Here is a 15484-nt window from a genome sequence, read left to right as displayed (position 1 = left end):
TGATATTCTTTTATGGCACTACATGTAATGAAAATTGAATTTAATGTAGAGCAGATTTGCTCCATTTCCTGTACATTTATTTACCGTGTTCCTTCCCCAACCCAAGGACTGAGGATTATGAACCAAGAAAATATGAAGATGGGAATTGAAACGGTTCAAAACTAAGCAAATTAAATTAACAGAAGCTACAAGAATAGATGCACCTTGATAATAAGCTTGAACAGGCAGATAAGTTTGGTGCAGTCTTAAACCATTTAGCGTTCTTTCGCTTTTATAATGTGACAATTTGTGTATGTGGTGTGGCTCTGTGGTTAGGTTCTTTCTAAATCTCAGCCAATGAAGTGCCATTTTGTTTAAGTTCTCAGCCTTTCTGAGCCCACACAGATCAAGAATTTATTGTTAGACTTGTGATCCCTGGTCTATCCATCTTACACTTTCTAATGAACTGTTTGCAGCTTTCAGACTTGGTCTATACACTGGCTTTCTCTTGTGGCTTCTGTAGAAAGGTATGCAGAACTTAAACATTAACCCTAATTACTTTGTTCTCCCAATGTCTTCACTGAGTCAAGAAGTCTTCATTTTGTTAGGAAAAAAAATCATATGACCCTTGTATCTGTGTCTTTTTTGTTTGTTTCATGTTTTCAGTTTTTGCTACTTTGCATGATAATTCATCCTGGCTTTTCTCACCTTATATTGCATTCTTTTAAATGGTATGATTTTCAGGTCTTAAGGAATCTCTGATTATGTTCTCCTTTCTAGGGAGATATTTCAGGAGCCATGTCACATCTGTCCCTTGGAGAGATCCCAGCTATGGCACAACCTTTTGTATCCTCAGAAGAACGGAAGGAGCGGTGGGAACAGGGCCAAGCTGATTACATGGGAGCAGATTCCTTTGACAATATCAAAAGAAAACTTGACACTTACCTTCAGTAGAAACACTGCCATTTTCCTGTGGACACACCCACTTTACAGGCTCTTGTTCCTGATACTTAGTATCTATAGAGTTGGGTTGGAAACAGTCTGTTACAGTTGCTAGAAGCTTTAACTAAAATTCATCAGATGAGAGGTTTTGGGAGGACAGCAAGGTGTGAACTGGATAAAAGTTGTGAAGTAGTAATTCTGCCATATGAAGTGTCCTGCCTTTTTAACCTCACCTTAACCCTCAGATGTTTCAGGAATTTAAATGATGCTGATTACCAACATGTAAGGGAAACTCAATATTCAAGGTATTGAAATGGCTATGTCAACTCTTAAAATATGCCAAGCCTGGCTTCAAATCAGTCTCCCTTCAGAATGGGACATGGTATCTGTCTCTTACCAGACTTGCATTTTAAATTGCCCAGAGGCAGCCACAGTGATTGTAATTCAGCTTTCAGGTAGACTATAACAACACTGCTAAGTGATTCAGAAATGTATCAACAAAAGATGCTAACCTATTTTATTTCCTAGTTTTAGAGTCTGAAGTTTTTCATCAGTTTTCATTGTATAATAAGGCAGCATGCTAAAATGCTTTTGTTCAGTTCTGTATATCTGAAAACAGCAGTGTGCGCTTTGATGGTTATTTGCAATGGCACCTTGTATGAAAAATAAAGATTTACTGACATATCTGGTTGTCTAATTAAATTAAGGCTCTCCCCACTGAAAAAAAAAAACTGTGTTAGGGATTTTTTCCATAATTTGTATTATGTATCAGTGTTTTAAAAACCAGAGTAAAACTTGACATTGGAACATATACTTAAAAAATTGATTTCTAGATTATCCAGAGATACTTAGTGTTCTCTAAAGAAGATGACAGATCTGATGGAGGAAAGTGAAATCAAATTTATTTAATCTGTCAGCCACACTGACTGCATCTCCATATGAAATGGGTACTGAGATTTTAAAATATTATAACCTTGAAATCAACATACTCAACAATCTTTCTGGACTGTTAGTACTGTACCCAGTGTCTTCAAGTGTTTTACTTATGACTTACAATGATAGAGTAAAACATTTATTAAATGTACAAATGATTCCAGGTTACAAGGATGGCATGCTAGGGAAGGGGAAGATTAAGATCCAAAATAACTTTTTTTTTTTAAAAAATATTTATGCAAGAACCAGGGTACAGGCCAGATGCGTGGGAGGGTGAGAGGATTCACCAGAGACAGAGCGGGGAACAGCACAGGCAGACTGACGAAATATACTGCAGAGGGGAGCAGTGGGCGCGACAGGAGAGGTCTGCCAGGCCAAGTGGGACCCTCGCCGGCCGGCCGGGATTGAACTGGCGCTGCAGAGGCTGCAGACAGCTTCACAGTGCGGCGCTCAACCGCCTGCACCACCAGGGAAGGCCCCAAAATAACTGTTTAAAACTAAGGTTGAATAATCAGAAATCATTGGGAAAAAAACAGGATAGAAGACCATGACAAAACGAAACTTTAGTGGTTTAACAATGCATTAAGCTGTAATGGTTTTTATGACCTATTAGTCAATGTCACCCTCCTTTATATCCACAATATCCTATTGGTTACACAGGTGAACCTATTCAATATAGGGGTATGGAAACTTGGAATCAGGAATGATTGGGAGGGTCTCTGTAGCAACTGGCTACCACAAGAGCGCAAAAAGAACCTGAGGATTTACCTAAAATTGTGAAATGTTAAATTATAAGATCAAATAAGCTATAGTATTTGAACTGGTGGAGAATGACATGCTATGATCTTCCAAGTATAGAAACACGTACCAAAAATTTTTAAGTGCCTCCATGTGTCAGGTGCTGTGGTACAAAAACCTCTCAAGATATTCTTAGTATAAGAAGCTCTGCAATGGCTAGTATGAACTGAACTTTTCCAATGAAAATCCAATGCATTAAATATCTAGCTAAACTGAAATTAAATTCCTTACAGTATAATATGTAAGTCATACAAATGAGCCTTTAAAGGAGTAAATTTCTAGACCGCCTAAGATAGTATAAACCCAAAGCTTGTTTCAGCCCTATTTTGCTTTTACAATCCCAATGGTCATAAAGATCTGCCTGGTTTCAAAGAAATACTTGTGCTTATTCCAGAAATAACTACTCAAAGCATTTATTCAATCATGTTAGTTTCACATTAAGCACAACTTGAGCTAACATACACATTGGTGACAACACAGTAATTCACAAGTACTTATCAAGTACCTACCATATCACATATGTGATGTGACAGTCATTAGAAACACAGGCATTTACAAAAAAGACAGAGTTCCTGATATTCTAGCAGGAAACTGTCCAAAAAAAGCTAACAAATATGAATTATGCTAAAGCACACTGACATTAATGTGGAAAGTCCAATTTAGGGCAGTCTGGAAATACTTCCTCTCAGATGGTAAACAAGCCAAAAGAGGTTATGAGATAGTCAAAAGGGTAGGAGAAGGAAGAATTTTCTTTCCAGAGGGAACAGTATGAAGCAAAGTCCCTAGAACAGGCAAGAACTTAGTGGAAGTAAAGAATTTCAAGACAGGATGGAGGGGTAGTGGGGTGACTGTAGGCCAATTTGTGGTGTTTGGATTTTACTATAATTCTACAGCAACTGATTGAGGTTTTATTAATGTAATTTGTACTTTTTATTAATGGGAAATCGTGCATACAAAAATAAGCACAATACTATAAATTTAGAATTCGCATCACTCAGCTTCAGCAATTACATGTCACATCTGCATTCCCATCAGTTCTCCCCCCACAGATTATTTGGAAGCAAATCCTAGTTAATTTTTTATGAAAATATTTCCCTGTATATCATAAGGACTTAAGAAAATTATCACACCAAAAATGTATTAATAGCAAATGTCCTCCATTATTTTTTGTTTTATTTGTACTTTACATTATTAGGAAACAAGTAAGGCCTCTATCTCTGATAAAGTCTTGCTTCCTCACCCTCCCTTTTTTTTTTAATTTCCTTGCAATGTTTGAAGAAACCAGATTTTTGTTTTGTAATCCTGCATTTACAATTTGCAGTGATTGCAATTTGATGTCTTCTTGTTCTGTATTTCCTATAAACGGATTTAGAGGACCAATCGGATAAAGGAGTGATTTCTTTCTGGGGTGGGGCAATACTTTACAGTATCGGTGGTACTTCCAAATCTCATGATTTTCCCAGCCATTGATGAACTCTGCCTAGATACATAAAAACTGAAATACTTCTAAATACCCCATCACTTGGTTATCCTGAGATTAAAGTTTCTATTAATATAGAAAAGGCAGGAAAATGCTTTCTCTCATTTATTAATATAACAAAATAAAGGAATTGGTGTCCTCGCATTTTTCAAAGGTAACCAAAATGGTTTCAAGGGAGGTTGGTTCTAACAATCATTATGAATTAATTTCAATTGTTTCAATCCATTGCAGTTAAGGATGGTCTAATTGTCTTTGTGACTTACATTTTGAGGACACTGCTTTTGCAATTGTTGGAAAAAAGCTTGAATGAGGACTTAAGAATTTGATAGGAAGGTGAGTTAGTTTACTGAAGTAGTCCTGGAAAGAATCAAGAGTAATGCAGCAAGTGAAGACACTAAAGTTGCCAATGGATTGGATGTGAAGAATGGAAAAAGCAGTAAAGATAAGGGGCTTGAGCAACTGTCTCCAATTTGGCTGAACCTGAAAACAATGGAGACAATTATAACATAGTTTTTTGGGCATCATCACTACAGACTGATTCAACAGATGTTGTTTGAAGGCCACAGTATCTCCACTCTAGATAACTATCACATATTCCAATTGTTTCTGACCCAAATCACATTTGAGAACCATTCATACATTAAGTATTTACACTAAATACAACATGGAATCAAGTTTTTGTTAGATACATGAAGAGGTGTTTGTTGCATAGCAGAGAACTCAACTTCTATTCAGTGAAAGATTTTCAAAATACAAACTCAGCTCCTTGAGTGATATTGGAAACATTACCATAAATAACATCTATAAATATAATTATGTAGTTTTTACCTTTTTAATGTCACTGAGACTTGGGTCATGCTAAGTAAGACTTGGCTCCTTAAGTAAAATAGTCTGCCATGGGTTGCTTTTTTTTCCTGCTTATTATTACAAATACAAAAATGGATTGCAATTCATTTTTATACTTGGGTAATGTTATTTGATAACTTATTTCTCTGAGTTTCAGATGCTGAAATTCAATCTCCTTTACGTAAAAACAATCTGTAAGAAAGCAAAAAGAGGAAAGAAAATATTAGGTATTCACATCTCAATTCTCATCTCAATCCTATGACATATATACTATCCTCATTTTTTGCAGAGGAAAAGGTAGTAATGTACAAAATAATTTGTTTCAAGTATTTGTTCTAACTCCAAAGCTATGCTTGACTTTAAACAAACATAAGGTCAAAAGAGACAATATCCAAGAAATGGGCAGAAATCAGAGAAATGCTTCCCATAAATAGAAATACAAATAGCAAAAATCTGGGAAATAACACAATAATGTAAAAACTTTCATTTTGCTTGTTATGAATGGCCTTGAAATAGGATTTGGGGGCTATCTTTTACACAGACATTCCTAAATAGGAATTTATATTGTAAAACTGAATTTAAAAAAGTCAAAGATAGTAATTAAGTTGTGACTTTTGGACACAAGTCACCCTCACAACAAATAAACTATTTCTTACAAGTGTACATATAAAACTACTGTTTTCAGTTACCTTACTAACCCAGAAGTGGCAAAACCTTGCTGTGATACTGTGATGTATTCAAGGTCAACATAACCCTGTGAAGGTAAGGGCTCCCTGTGCTCGTTGCAGTTCTGCTGATCTACTTAAGTTTTGAGGCTTCTTTTTTGAGGTCCCATCTGTCAGTACTCTGCCTAAAACAAAATATATTAGCCACTGTTTATTAATAGGACCTTTGAATGCCAGTCCTTTTCTACTGAGTCACATACATGAACCCAGTAGAAGGCTACTATTTTAGCCGGTCGGAAGCCGCCTTGGCTTTTGGGTCCCTGGTTATGAACAGAAAGCTGTTTTTCAGATTTGCTACTACTACCTTGTGGCCATGCAATACACAATCCAGTTAAGTGTATTTTAGAACTCTTCACCTGTATCAGAAACAACCATAGATTCAAAGTTTTTTTTTTACAATTCGTAAATGTGGGCAGGGTAAAACCAAACACCTGTTACTTTTTTTTTTTTTTTTGCTCTCTATTATTACAAGAGAAAACCTCTATTATTATGAGAAAACCCTAACGTAGAAAACCTAACAGTTTAAGTATTTAGCGAAGGGCACTCACTATCTTTTGGAATCAGCAAAGGTGGAACTAACATGTGCATTAAGGTCTCAAGTTATGAAGCTGGGAAGGCCCTGAACTAGGCTAACAGATTTCTTTTCCTTTCCTGTGTCATCTATGGATACCGATTAAAGTGAACTATTAATTTTTCCAGGAAAAGCTACACAATTATACTTTAAGATCTTTCCCAGGGAGCCTAAAATACTAACGATCACTAAACAAGATGTGTGAGAAGGCAACAATAACTAAGATTACAAGAACATACATTAATAAAGGTGATCAATATGTCTTTTACCCTCTTGTAAATAATGGTGCATATTGGCTACAAGACAAATTTGCCTATACAAAGGTCTGATCCAGGCCTTTGGAGATGAGTAACTCCTTATTGTATCAAGGTCTGTGATTCATGTATAAAATGAATGCTTAATTCTCCATACACCTGTCTGCAAGAAGCATATTAAGTCTCACAAGACCAATTCTCATGAAATATTTACTTTTTCATTAACATTGACATAGGTCCTATTTTTTTTTTTTAATTCCACAATGTACTTATTAAGGAATAGCCATCCCGTCTCTAACAAAAACGGTAAATTAATTTAAACATTCGGGAAGCTGAATACTGGTTAATTTGCCTTTATTTTTAATAAACTAAAAAGCTGAAATGACAAGTTTACTTACGGTACATATTTAACAAGATGTGGTATCATTGCTGACTCTTTAATATCATATCTGATTACATTAAATAGCCTCTCAGAATAATGAGATTTTCAAATATGCAAAAATGCCCTAGAATTTTTAACCATGCATCTAAGGAATCATTTTGACATTTGCTGACTTTCGAAATGAAATTGCTGTGTAGTCTATTCAAGTTGGTTCAGGTTAATGGAGGTGGAATGTGCCATATATATTAAATCACATACATTAAATTCTATTTTTTCACATAGAAATCAATTTTCATATTTAGAAGTTCAAATGGGTTTAAATGTTAGAAAAATCGATTAAGAAAGCTAAATAGGGAGTTTGGAAGAGACATCTCATTTTAATTATTACTGGGAACATGAAATCACTTACCCTTTCAAAAGGAGTAAATTATTAGGGTTTCACATGCAAGACTGCTCTCCTTTATTACCATAAGGAATATTAACATGGAAGAAAACATTGTCTGCTTATAAAATTGCTAATCAAGTTTCCTCTTTGAAATAGGCATCACTGCAGGAATGTATCCCAATCGCTATTCACAAGCTCCAGTATTTTTGGCTTTTTATTGGGAAGTATCAAACTAATAAGGTACCAATTCCAGCTTGTAAGGAAGGTAGGTAACTACATACTCACAGACAAATTACTTTTGTTTTGTACTTTTTACAAATATTTTTAATATAGTTAAAAACTCCAAGTATTTGAGTTTTTAAGCCAAACATAAAATGTTTTTAATAATGTTTTAATCTTCCAAATCCTAATGAAATTTGTTAAGTAGAAAAAAAAAATAATGCAGTTGACATTCTCCAACAGAAAACATAAAATGCCTGAAGATAATTTCATTGCTAGTCACAGATAGTAACTACAGGATTATTTTCTTGATTAACTATCTCCAATCCAGAGCTGTAATTACAGCAAAATCTACAAGGTAGAGTATTATCTAATAATATCACTATACCTCATAGATATTATCACAACCTTTTTTTTTTTTTCCTGGTAGATGGGGAAATAAAAATAATTGGAACCAGTTTTTTTTTAGTTCAAGGCATTTAATAAAACTTAAAAAAATACTCTAATTTCTAAACAAAATTTCAACTGTTAATTGAGCAAAATAAAGGTGGTAGGAATATGAGTAAATTATTATTACTCATAGTACTCCCTATGTACTGTCAGTAAAAAAATAATTATGTAACAAGCATCTTCAGAGCAGTGTGAAATTTTGAAAAAAAATTTTTTTTTTCCAGAAAAAATAGTTATTAAAAGTATGGCACTGAGGAAGCTAATACATTTTTGAAACTTTTATTTATTTTAAATTTAAACAAAATCCAGTTTGAACAACAAAATTCAGTTTGAACCACAAGAGGGAACACAATGTCTTCAAGAAATTTCTAAAGCTATTATCTACATAGTAATGAAAAAGAATTAACAGCACAGCATATCGTGAAGTTTTTATTCCAGTGGTTTATGTATTTTTCATAGAATAGTTAAATTTGTTTTTTATTTAACACCACAGAACTGTTCAAAAACAGAAAGGTATTTTTAAAATGACTTGCCAAACTTATCATTATAAATGTGTTTAAAAAACACAAGTCTGGAAATGTTTCAGTAAAGAAGCAAGAGAATTTTCACCTTTACTGGTTTTGCAAGGCTTTGCCTTTGTAAGCAAGAATAGATTTGTGTTCCTTTTTGCTGAAAACTTTTTACATTTAATCTCCCTAGAGATCAGTATAGAGAGATTATGACCCTCAATTTTCAGTGTGATGCCAGTCCTAGAAGTAAATAACTTGCTCCCATAGCTAGTGAACCAATCCCAACAATCCATGCTCAACCATGGAAGAAGGTCTAATGTTTAGTTTATCAGCCCTCCCCTGCTGCAGATTACACAGCTCCCCTGGAGCAAGAAGGGGAGGGCTTATCTGTTGATAGATTTAGCATATACCTAAACAGGTGTGCTCCAGAACACAATGCCACCTTTAATCTCCTTATCTTTTGGTCAAGTCACATCTAACACTGTTTAAGTAAAATATAAAGTGTTCTTAAGTCTGTATCATCAAAAATGAAGCCTCTCCTGTTACAGTAATTAATCTCTTCTTTGGATTAAAGAGAAAAGTTTCCCTTAAGGAAATAACAGCACTGATTACCTGACTGCTAGATTTATATAACTTACTGTTTAAATGTGACTCAGAGTCATCTATAATTCTGTGTGAGTTACATTATTCAAAAAAAGTAACCAAAAAGCGACTAATTCTAGAGATAGATGCAAAGATCAATTACTTAAGTCCCAAAATTAAATCCTGATTCTAAACACAGTAACACAATTTTCCATTCAGGATTAAGAAGAGTTGTAATGGATTTTGGAGGTCATCCAGCGCAACTTCCATCCAGGTAACATACCTCTCAAATATAGTATAGTAGTCTTCTGAATTATAAAAATTTATAGTTATCTTTTTTATAAAAAGCTACATAAATAAAAATTATCTCTATATAGAAATACTCAGCAATTCCATAATTTAAATATTCAAATCAAATTGAGTAGATTGGTCCCGTTAACCCTAGACTGTTACATTTAAACAATGAATAATAGTAACACCTGATAAAAGGGAGAACACAGTGCTCTAACATAGTCCCTAACGTTTATAAAACTGCAAGTTACTTAGGTGAGTTATATCTTAATGAAACTATAAAAAACAAATAAGTAACTTGCTAGCCTGGACTTTGGTCTTTTATTTAACATTTAGTTCTATAATGTAAATGTAGTTTTTGAAAATTTAATATAAGCAGTATGTTGTATATAGTCTGTGTATATATTAATAACTTTAATAATGTGAGTATTAATAATTTTAGTAACATGAATCCACTGCATCAAAAATGGGAGGCATTGATGAATAACCAAATTTATACAACATAGAAAATAACTCTTTATTTGGTCAAAAGTATAAAAGGTTTGATCTTACTTGAAATATGAAAAAGCAGAGTACTTCAAAGATATAAGAAAATACTCAGCATTGGTAATATGAAAAATTGAGTAATTTTTTCCTCAAAAAGTTCTTTTAGGCCACAGTATATAACAGCTTGTTGCTATTTGAAGTATTAAAAATAGGTTCACATATATAAGATATTATATCAATAATACCTCTTCACTGATATAAAATGTGTCACTTTTATTAGACACACTCCCTATCTTTTATAAAACTCTATTTTTCTCATTTCCAAAACTTCTTTATATATCTGATTAGACTGACCTTACCAACATCCCACAAATTATAAATCAATTAAAGTTCTGATTTCATTAATTTTAGCTTGTTTCATTTCATTAGCATTTGTTTTTTTAGTTCCAAAGGCTCCAGCTGCAAGTTCTCTCTTTGTGTTTTGTATTTTCAGCATATTTTCTTCAACAGAGTCCTTCACAATGAACTTTAAAAAGAAAAAAAGAAGTGAAATTGGTTAAGTACTTTTTAGGTCAAAATTTTTTAAATCTAACATTTAAAAAAAAATGAAATTTTGAGACATGATGGAAATGTTGGTATACGATAAAGAAATTTACTTTCTTGAAGTATTCAGCTTTCAAAAACTGCCAATAATAATTGATTACAAAATGTTTAGCTGTTCTTTTCCCCTCTATATATAGTGAGAATATTTAGAACATGACATAATGCTTAGAGATGAGCACTGTTTTCCACTATCACTCAGTATGGTTTTCTTGTGTAAGAATATGGATCTAAGGACGTAAGTTTTATCTTATATCCCCATCACCAAACAATAACAGCACACTGAAAAAAAAAGCAAACTTTATAGGCAATTCTGCAAAACAAATTTGGACTCAAATTAAAAGTGCTAAACGAGATTTTCCACATGAGAAATACAAGAATGAACCTAACTGGTATAATTAATTCATAACAGCAAAAAAAAAAAAAAGGAAAAATGTGATCATTTCAACAGATGCTTAAGAAGCATTTGGTAAAAGTCAACATTTATTCCTGATAAAAATATTGATAAAAAAAAAAAATCGGAGCCTCCCCTGGTGGCGCAGTGGTTGAGTGCTAGGCCGTGAAGCTGCCCGCAGCCTCTGCAGCGCAGGTTCAACCCCTAATCCCCAGCCACCGGTGAAGGTCCCACATGGCTCACAGACCTCTCCTGCAGCGCCCGCTGCTCCCCTCAGCAGTATGTTTCGTCAGTCTGCCTGTTCTGTTCCCCGCTCTGGCTCTGGTGAATCCTCTCACCCACCTGTGCTTCTGACTGTACCCAGTGCTTGCATAAATAAATAAATAAATAAATAAATAAATCCTTAAAAAAAAAAAAATCCCCATTAAACTGAAAATAAATATCCTCAACCTTACCAAGGGCATCTGCTAGACAATCCACCAAACATATTTAGTGTAACACAATAAAAGTATTCTCAACAAAGAAGTCAAGGACGATTACTAACACAACTACTATTCAACAAAGAGGTCCCAATTACTCTAACAGCTATATTAGTTGTGTTATAAAACATTACTGAACTACATAAAAGACCCAAATAAAATGAGAAAGATACAAGATTTCTTAAATAGGACTTGGTAACTTAAAACCAAAGTCCAATTCAAGAGTAACAGTAATAAGCAATACGATTTTCAAAAGGGGTGAAGTGAGTGCTGACTTAATACATAATAAGAATGCCACAGTAATTATAATGTAGGAAAAGATCAATGGAACAGATAAGAGTCCAGAAAGAGACCCACGTAACAATGACTTAGTTTATGATAAAGGTGACATCTCAACTTTAGGGGAAAAAAAATGAACTCTTAAAAATGGTCATGAAGCAAATGATTCTTCATTTGAAAAAGAACAGTTAGCCCCCTATCATGAATTATAGAAGAAAAACTATTTCAAAAGAATCAGATAAATACAGAATCATTTTTAGAATCTGAAGATAAAGACTTCTGGCCTAAGCAATACCTCAAAATCCAGAAATTATATTAAAAAATGCTATGTTTTTAATCACAAAATTTCAAAAATTTTTTTATGATAAAAAGCATACAAAGTTTAAAGATAAGCAAGAGCCTAGAATTAACCATTTCCAATATATGTATGTATGAAGGAGTCCTTTTTACCATAAAACAGTATTTCTGCTTTAACTATGAAAACTAGACAAAAGGTATAAACAAACAATTCACAGAAAAAAATACTAATGGATAACAAATATGTAAAATATGCTGAAGCTAGTCTTAGGTAAATGCAAAGTAGAAGGGCAAAGAGCACTTCGTTGGCCTCCACATAAACCTAATTTTGCATCATTCTCATACATCAAGTTGAAAGAAACTTGTTACAAGAATTTGATATCTAGAATTCTAGATCTGTTAATATCATCAAAGGTAATGCCTAATAAAAACAGTACCATACTATTGGAATGGTACTGTTTTTATTAGCAAAAACTTGGACTGGCTAAATAAATTGTGATGTATGTATTTTGCAGTTACTAAGAAGAATGAGTTTGCAGAGTAGATTCACAGAGACAGAAAATAGAAGAGTGAGTTACCAGGGGCTGAGAGGAGGAAGGAACGGTGTGCTTTAATTGGTACAGAATTTCAGTTTGAGAATGATGGAAAAGTTCTGAATACAGATGATGATGACGACTGAACAATAAAGTGAATGATGCCAATGAACTGTATACTCAAAAAGTTAAAATGGTAAATTAAGTTATGTGTATTTTGACACATAGAAAAAAAAATATGTATGATCTAAATGAACCTTTATTAGTAGTATCCAGATACACTGTTAAGGGAAGACAAAACGTGTTCCAGAATAATAAAAATATGATCCTATTTACCTTAATTTTTTTTTAAAAGATTTATTTATTTATACAAGCACTAGGTACAGTCAGAAGCACGGGAGGGTGAGAGAATTCACCAGAGCCAGAGTGGGGAACAGAACAGGCAGACTGACGAAATACACTGCTGAAGGGAGCAGCGGGCACGGCAGGAGAGGTCCGCAGGCCATGTGGAACCCTCACCGGTGGCCGGGGATCGAACCAGCACTGCAGAGGCTGTGGGCAGAGCCCAGCGCCCAACCACTGCACCACCAGGGGAAGCCCCTTACTTAAATTTTTTTTTTTTTTTTTTTTTTTTTTTTTCCCTTACTTAAATTTTTTAAAGAAGAGCTGCAGATACAAACATGAACGTATTTAAACATAGAAAAGGGGGATTGTGGGGTCTGTCTTCCAGGTGGCGCAGTGGTTGAGCACTGGGTTGCGAAGCTGCCCGCAGCCTCTGCAGCACTGGTTCAATCCCCAGCCACGGGGTGAGGGTCCCACATGGCATGCGGACCTCTCTTGCTGCGCCCACTGCTCCCCTCGCAGTGTACTTCGGTCCTTCTGCCTGCTCTGCTCCCCGCTCTGGCTCTGGTGAATTCTCTCACCCTCCTGTGCTTCTGACTATACCCAGTGCTTGTATAAATAAATAAATAAATCTTTAAAAAAAAAAAAGGGAGGGGGACTGTGAATAACTACTGATGACAGTTTCCTCTAAGGAAAATAAAAGTGACAATGTGTTACTGTTTAATTCTATTTTAATCTTTTACAAAAATATATGCAGGCATTATTTGTGTAATTTTAAACTTCAACCTATTTTTTTTTCATTTTTTTTTTTTTGGTTTCTTCAGGTTTTTTTTTTTTTTTAATTTAAATTTTATTTTTATATTCCCCATACAATTACAACCCCCTTATTTTGACCCCAATCCCTCCTTTTCCTGCCCCCCACTCCCCATAGAGTGTCTCTGGTTCATAGTTGTTTGTTGATTTTGATATTTTCTTTCTTATAGTTATTCTTTTTACTGGTCCCTTATTTAAGTTTTCTAGATTCCTGCTATGAGTGAGACCATCTGGTATTTTTCTTTTTCTTTCTGGCTTATTTCGCTGAGCATGATCCCTTCCAGCTCCATCCATGTTGCTGCAAATTGCATGTGTTTATCTTTTTTGAATGCTGAGTAATATTCCATGGTATATATGTACCATATCTTCTTGATCCAGTCTTCCATTTTTGGGCATTTGGGTTGTTTCCAAAGCTTAGCTATTATAAATAGGGCTGCTATAAACATAGGGGTGCAGGTGCTCTTTGGAATTGATGTTTCTGTGTCATTTGGGTAAATACCTAGGAGTGGAATTGCTGGATCATATGGAAGCTCTATGTTTAGTAGATCCAGAAATCTCCACACAGCTCTCCATAGTGGTTGGATCAGTTTGCACTCCCACCAGCAGTGCAGGATAGTTCCTTTTTATCCACAACCTCGCCAACATTTGTTGTTGCTCGTTTTTTTAAATATGTGCCATTCTCACTGGTGTAAGATGGTATCTCATTGTAGTTTTGATTTGCATTTCCCTGATTACAAGTGATAATTTTAAAATACATAATTTAAAAACTCACTTTTGTGATGATAACTTCTTGTTTCTGGCCAAGTCTATGGCATCTGTCAAAGCACTGATCTTCAGCAGCTGGATTCCAGGCCTAGCAAAAAAGCATGAGTTGATTTATTACCACCCTAATCTCCTCAGTATTCTGCAAAAGTCCATTTCAGCATTATTCATTCACCTTTTACTGCTGAAATTTTTCTGAGTGAATTTAGATACTGACATTATAAATACACTATAAGAAAAAATCTACCACCCGCCCCCTGAAGCCCAATCACTACTATGATAGGTATTCTCCCCCATCATTTCAGGGGCCTAATACAAATCACTGTTGGTTATTAAAATAATATCTTCCCATTTTTCCATTTTAAAGTAGATCTATGTCCAGTTATCAGGAAAAAAACATTTCCACATTCTTTTAGATTACTCAATGTTAGAAAAGGCATGTTATTGAGTCCATTTATGAAGTTTTCTTCCATTTTGCTGACCACCTTTGGTTCCTTTTCTTTTATTTTCCTCCTCTTACTAACTACAAAAAAGGTTTCTGGAGTAGTCAAAAAAACTAAAATTATTTAAGACTTTTTAAAATATAAGACTGCTGATGTAACTTTCTATCTTAGTTAGACTTCAAAACTCAACTAAAAAAGTAACACTAATTAACATAGGCATTATAATGGATCCTGTCTTAAAGTGAAGAACAAAACAAGCAATGAGAAAGGAAGAATAAACAAGATACAGAGTTCATCAGTCTAGAAATACAGGAGGTTAAGTGGCTTTGAAATATGAACTGTTGGGATAAGGATCATTGTATTTTAAATTGAAGTTGGAATACAGGGTGTTTTGGGGGGAACAAACATTTATACAACAAAATACCACCTAAAAATAGAAACAAAATCACAAATGTACATGTAGATGACAAGTTTAGTATGTAATTTATACTTAGGCTGTTATTTTCTTCTTTAAGTTCCCTTGAAATTTAGGGAAAAGGAAATTTTACTGTTATCTTGCTGTAATTTGGGTTAGGGACTATTCTTTGGTATATGTTAGAATTATGAATATAATTAGATTATGATTTTCTAAAACAGACAGAAATATTGTATTTCATAATTGGACATTTCAAAACTGTTATTCCAAGAGTCCAGATAAAATGTTCCTGTCT

General features: G+C 34.2%; 2 protein-coding genes across 7 annotated transcripts in view; one reads left to right on the top strand and one right to left on the bottom strand.

The window, feature by feature from the left end:
- The window catches only part of GYG1 (glycogenin 1), a 46109-nt gene extending 44481 nt beyond the window's left edge, over positions 1 to 1628 (top strand). Inside the window, exon 7 of the mRNA XM_037525825.1 lies at positions 760 to 1628. Within this exon, the coding sequence (XP_037381722.1) occupies positions 760 to 933 (174 nt within the window). The 3' untranslated portion in view covers positions 934 to 1628. The remainder of the gene's footprint in view (positions 1 to 759) is intronic.
- A 194-nt stretch (positions 1629 to 1822) lies between these two features.
- Positions 1823 to 15484, bottom strand: part of HLTF (helicase like transcription factor) — a 61879-nt gene continuing 48217 nt past the window's right edge. For 4 of the 6 annotated variants that reach the window (XM_037525821.2, XM_037525823.2, XM_037525822.2 and 1 more), the window contains exons 24-25: positions 14342 to 14422; positions 8243 to 10358 (exon numbers count right to left, since the gene is read on the bottom strand). In XM_037525821.2, coding sequence (XP_037381718.1) covers positions 10206 to 10358; positions 14342 to 14422 — 234 coding nt within the window. In that variant the 3' untranslated portion in view covers positions 8243 to 10205. Of the gene's footprint in view, positions 5171 to 5667; positions 5829 to 8242; positions 10359 to 14341; positions 14423 to 15484 lie in introns of those variants that run through there. The other 2 variants (XR_005128101.2, XM_054700743.1) reach the window with 2 other exon arrangements.

Source organism: Talpa occidentalis, unplaced genomic scaffold (genome assembly GCF_014898055.3).
Source record: "Talpa occidentalis isolate TD23 unplaced genomic scaffold, MPIMG_talOcc4v2.1 talOcc4.4, whole genome shotgun sequence".
NCBI lineage: Eukaryota > Metazoa > Chordata > Mammalia > Eulipotyphla > Talpidae > Talpa > Talpa occidentalis.
The sequence above is the reverse complement of the archived record's forward strand: the minus strand, read 5'-3'. Positions and strand labels throughout refer to the sequence as shown.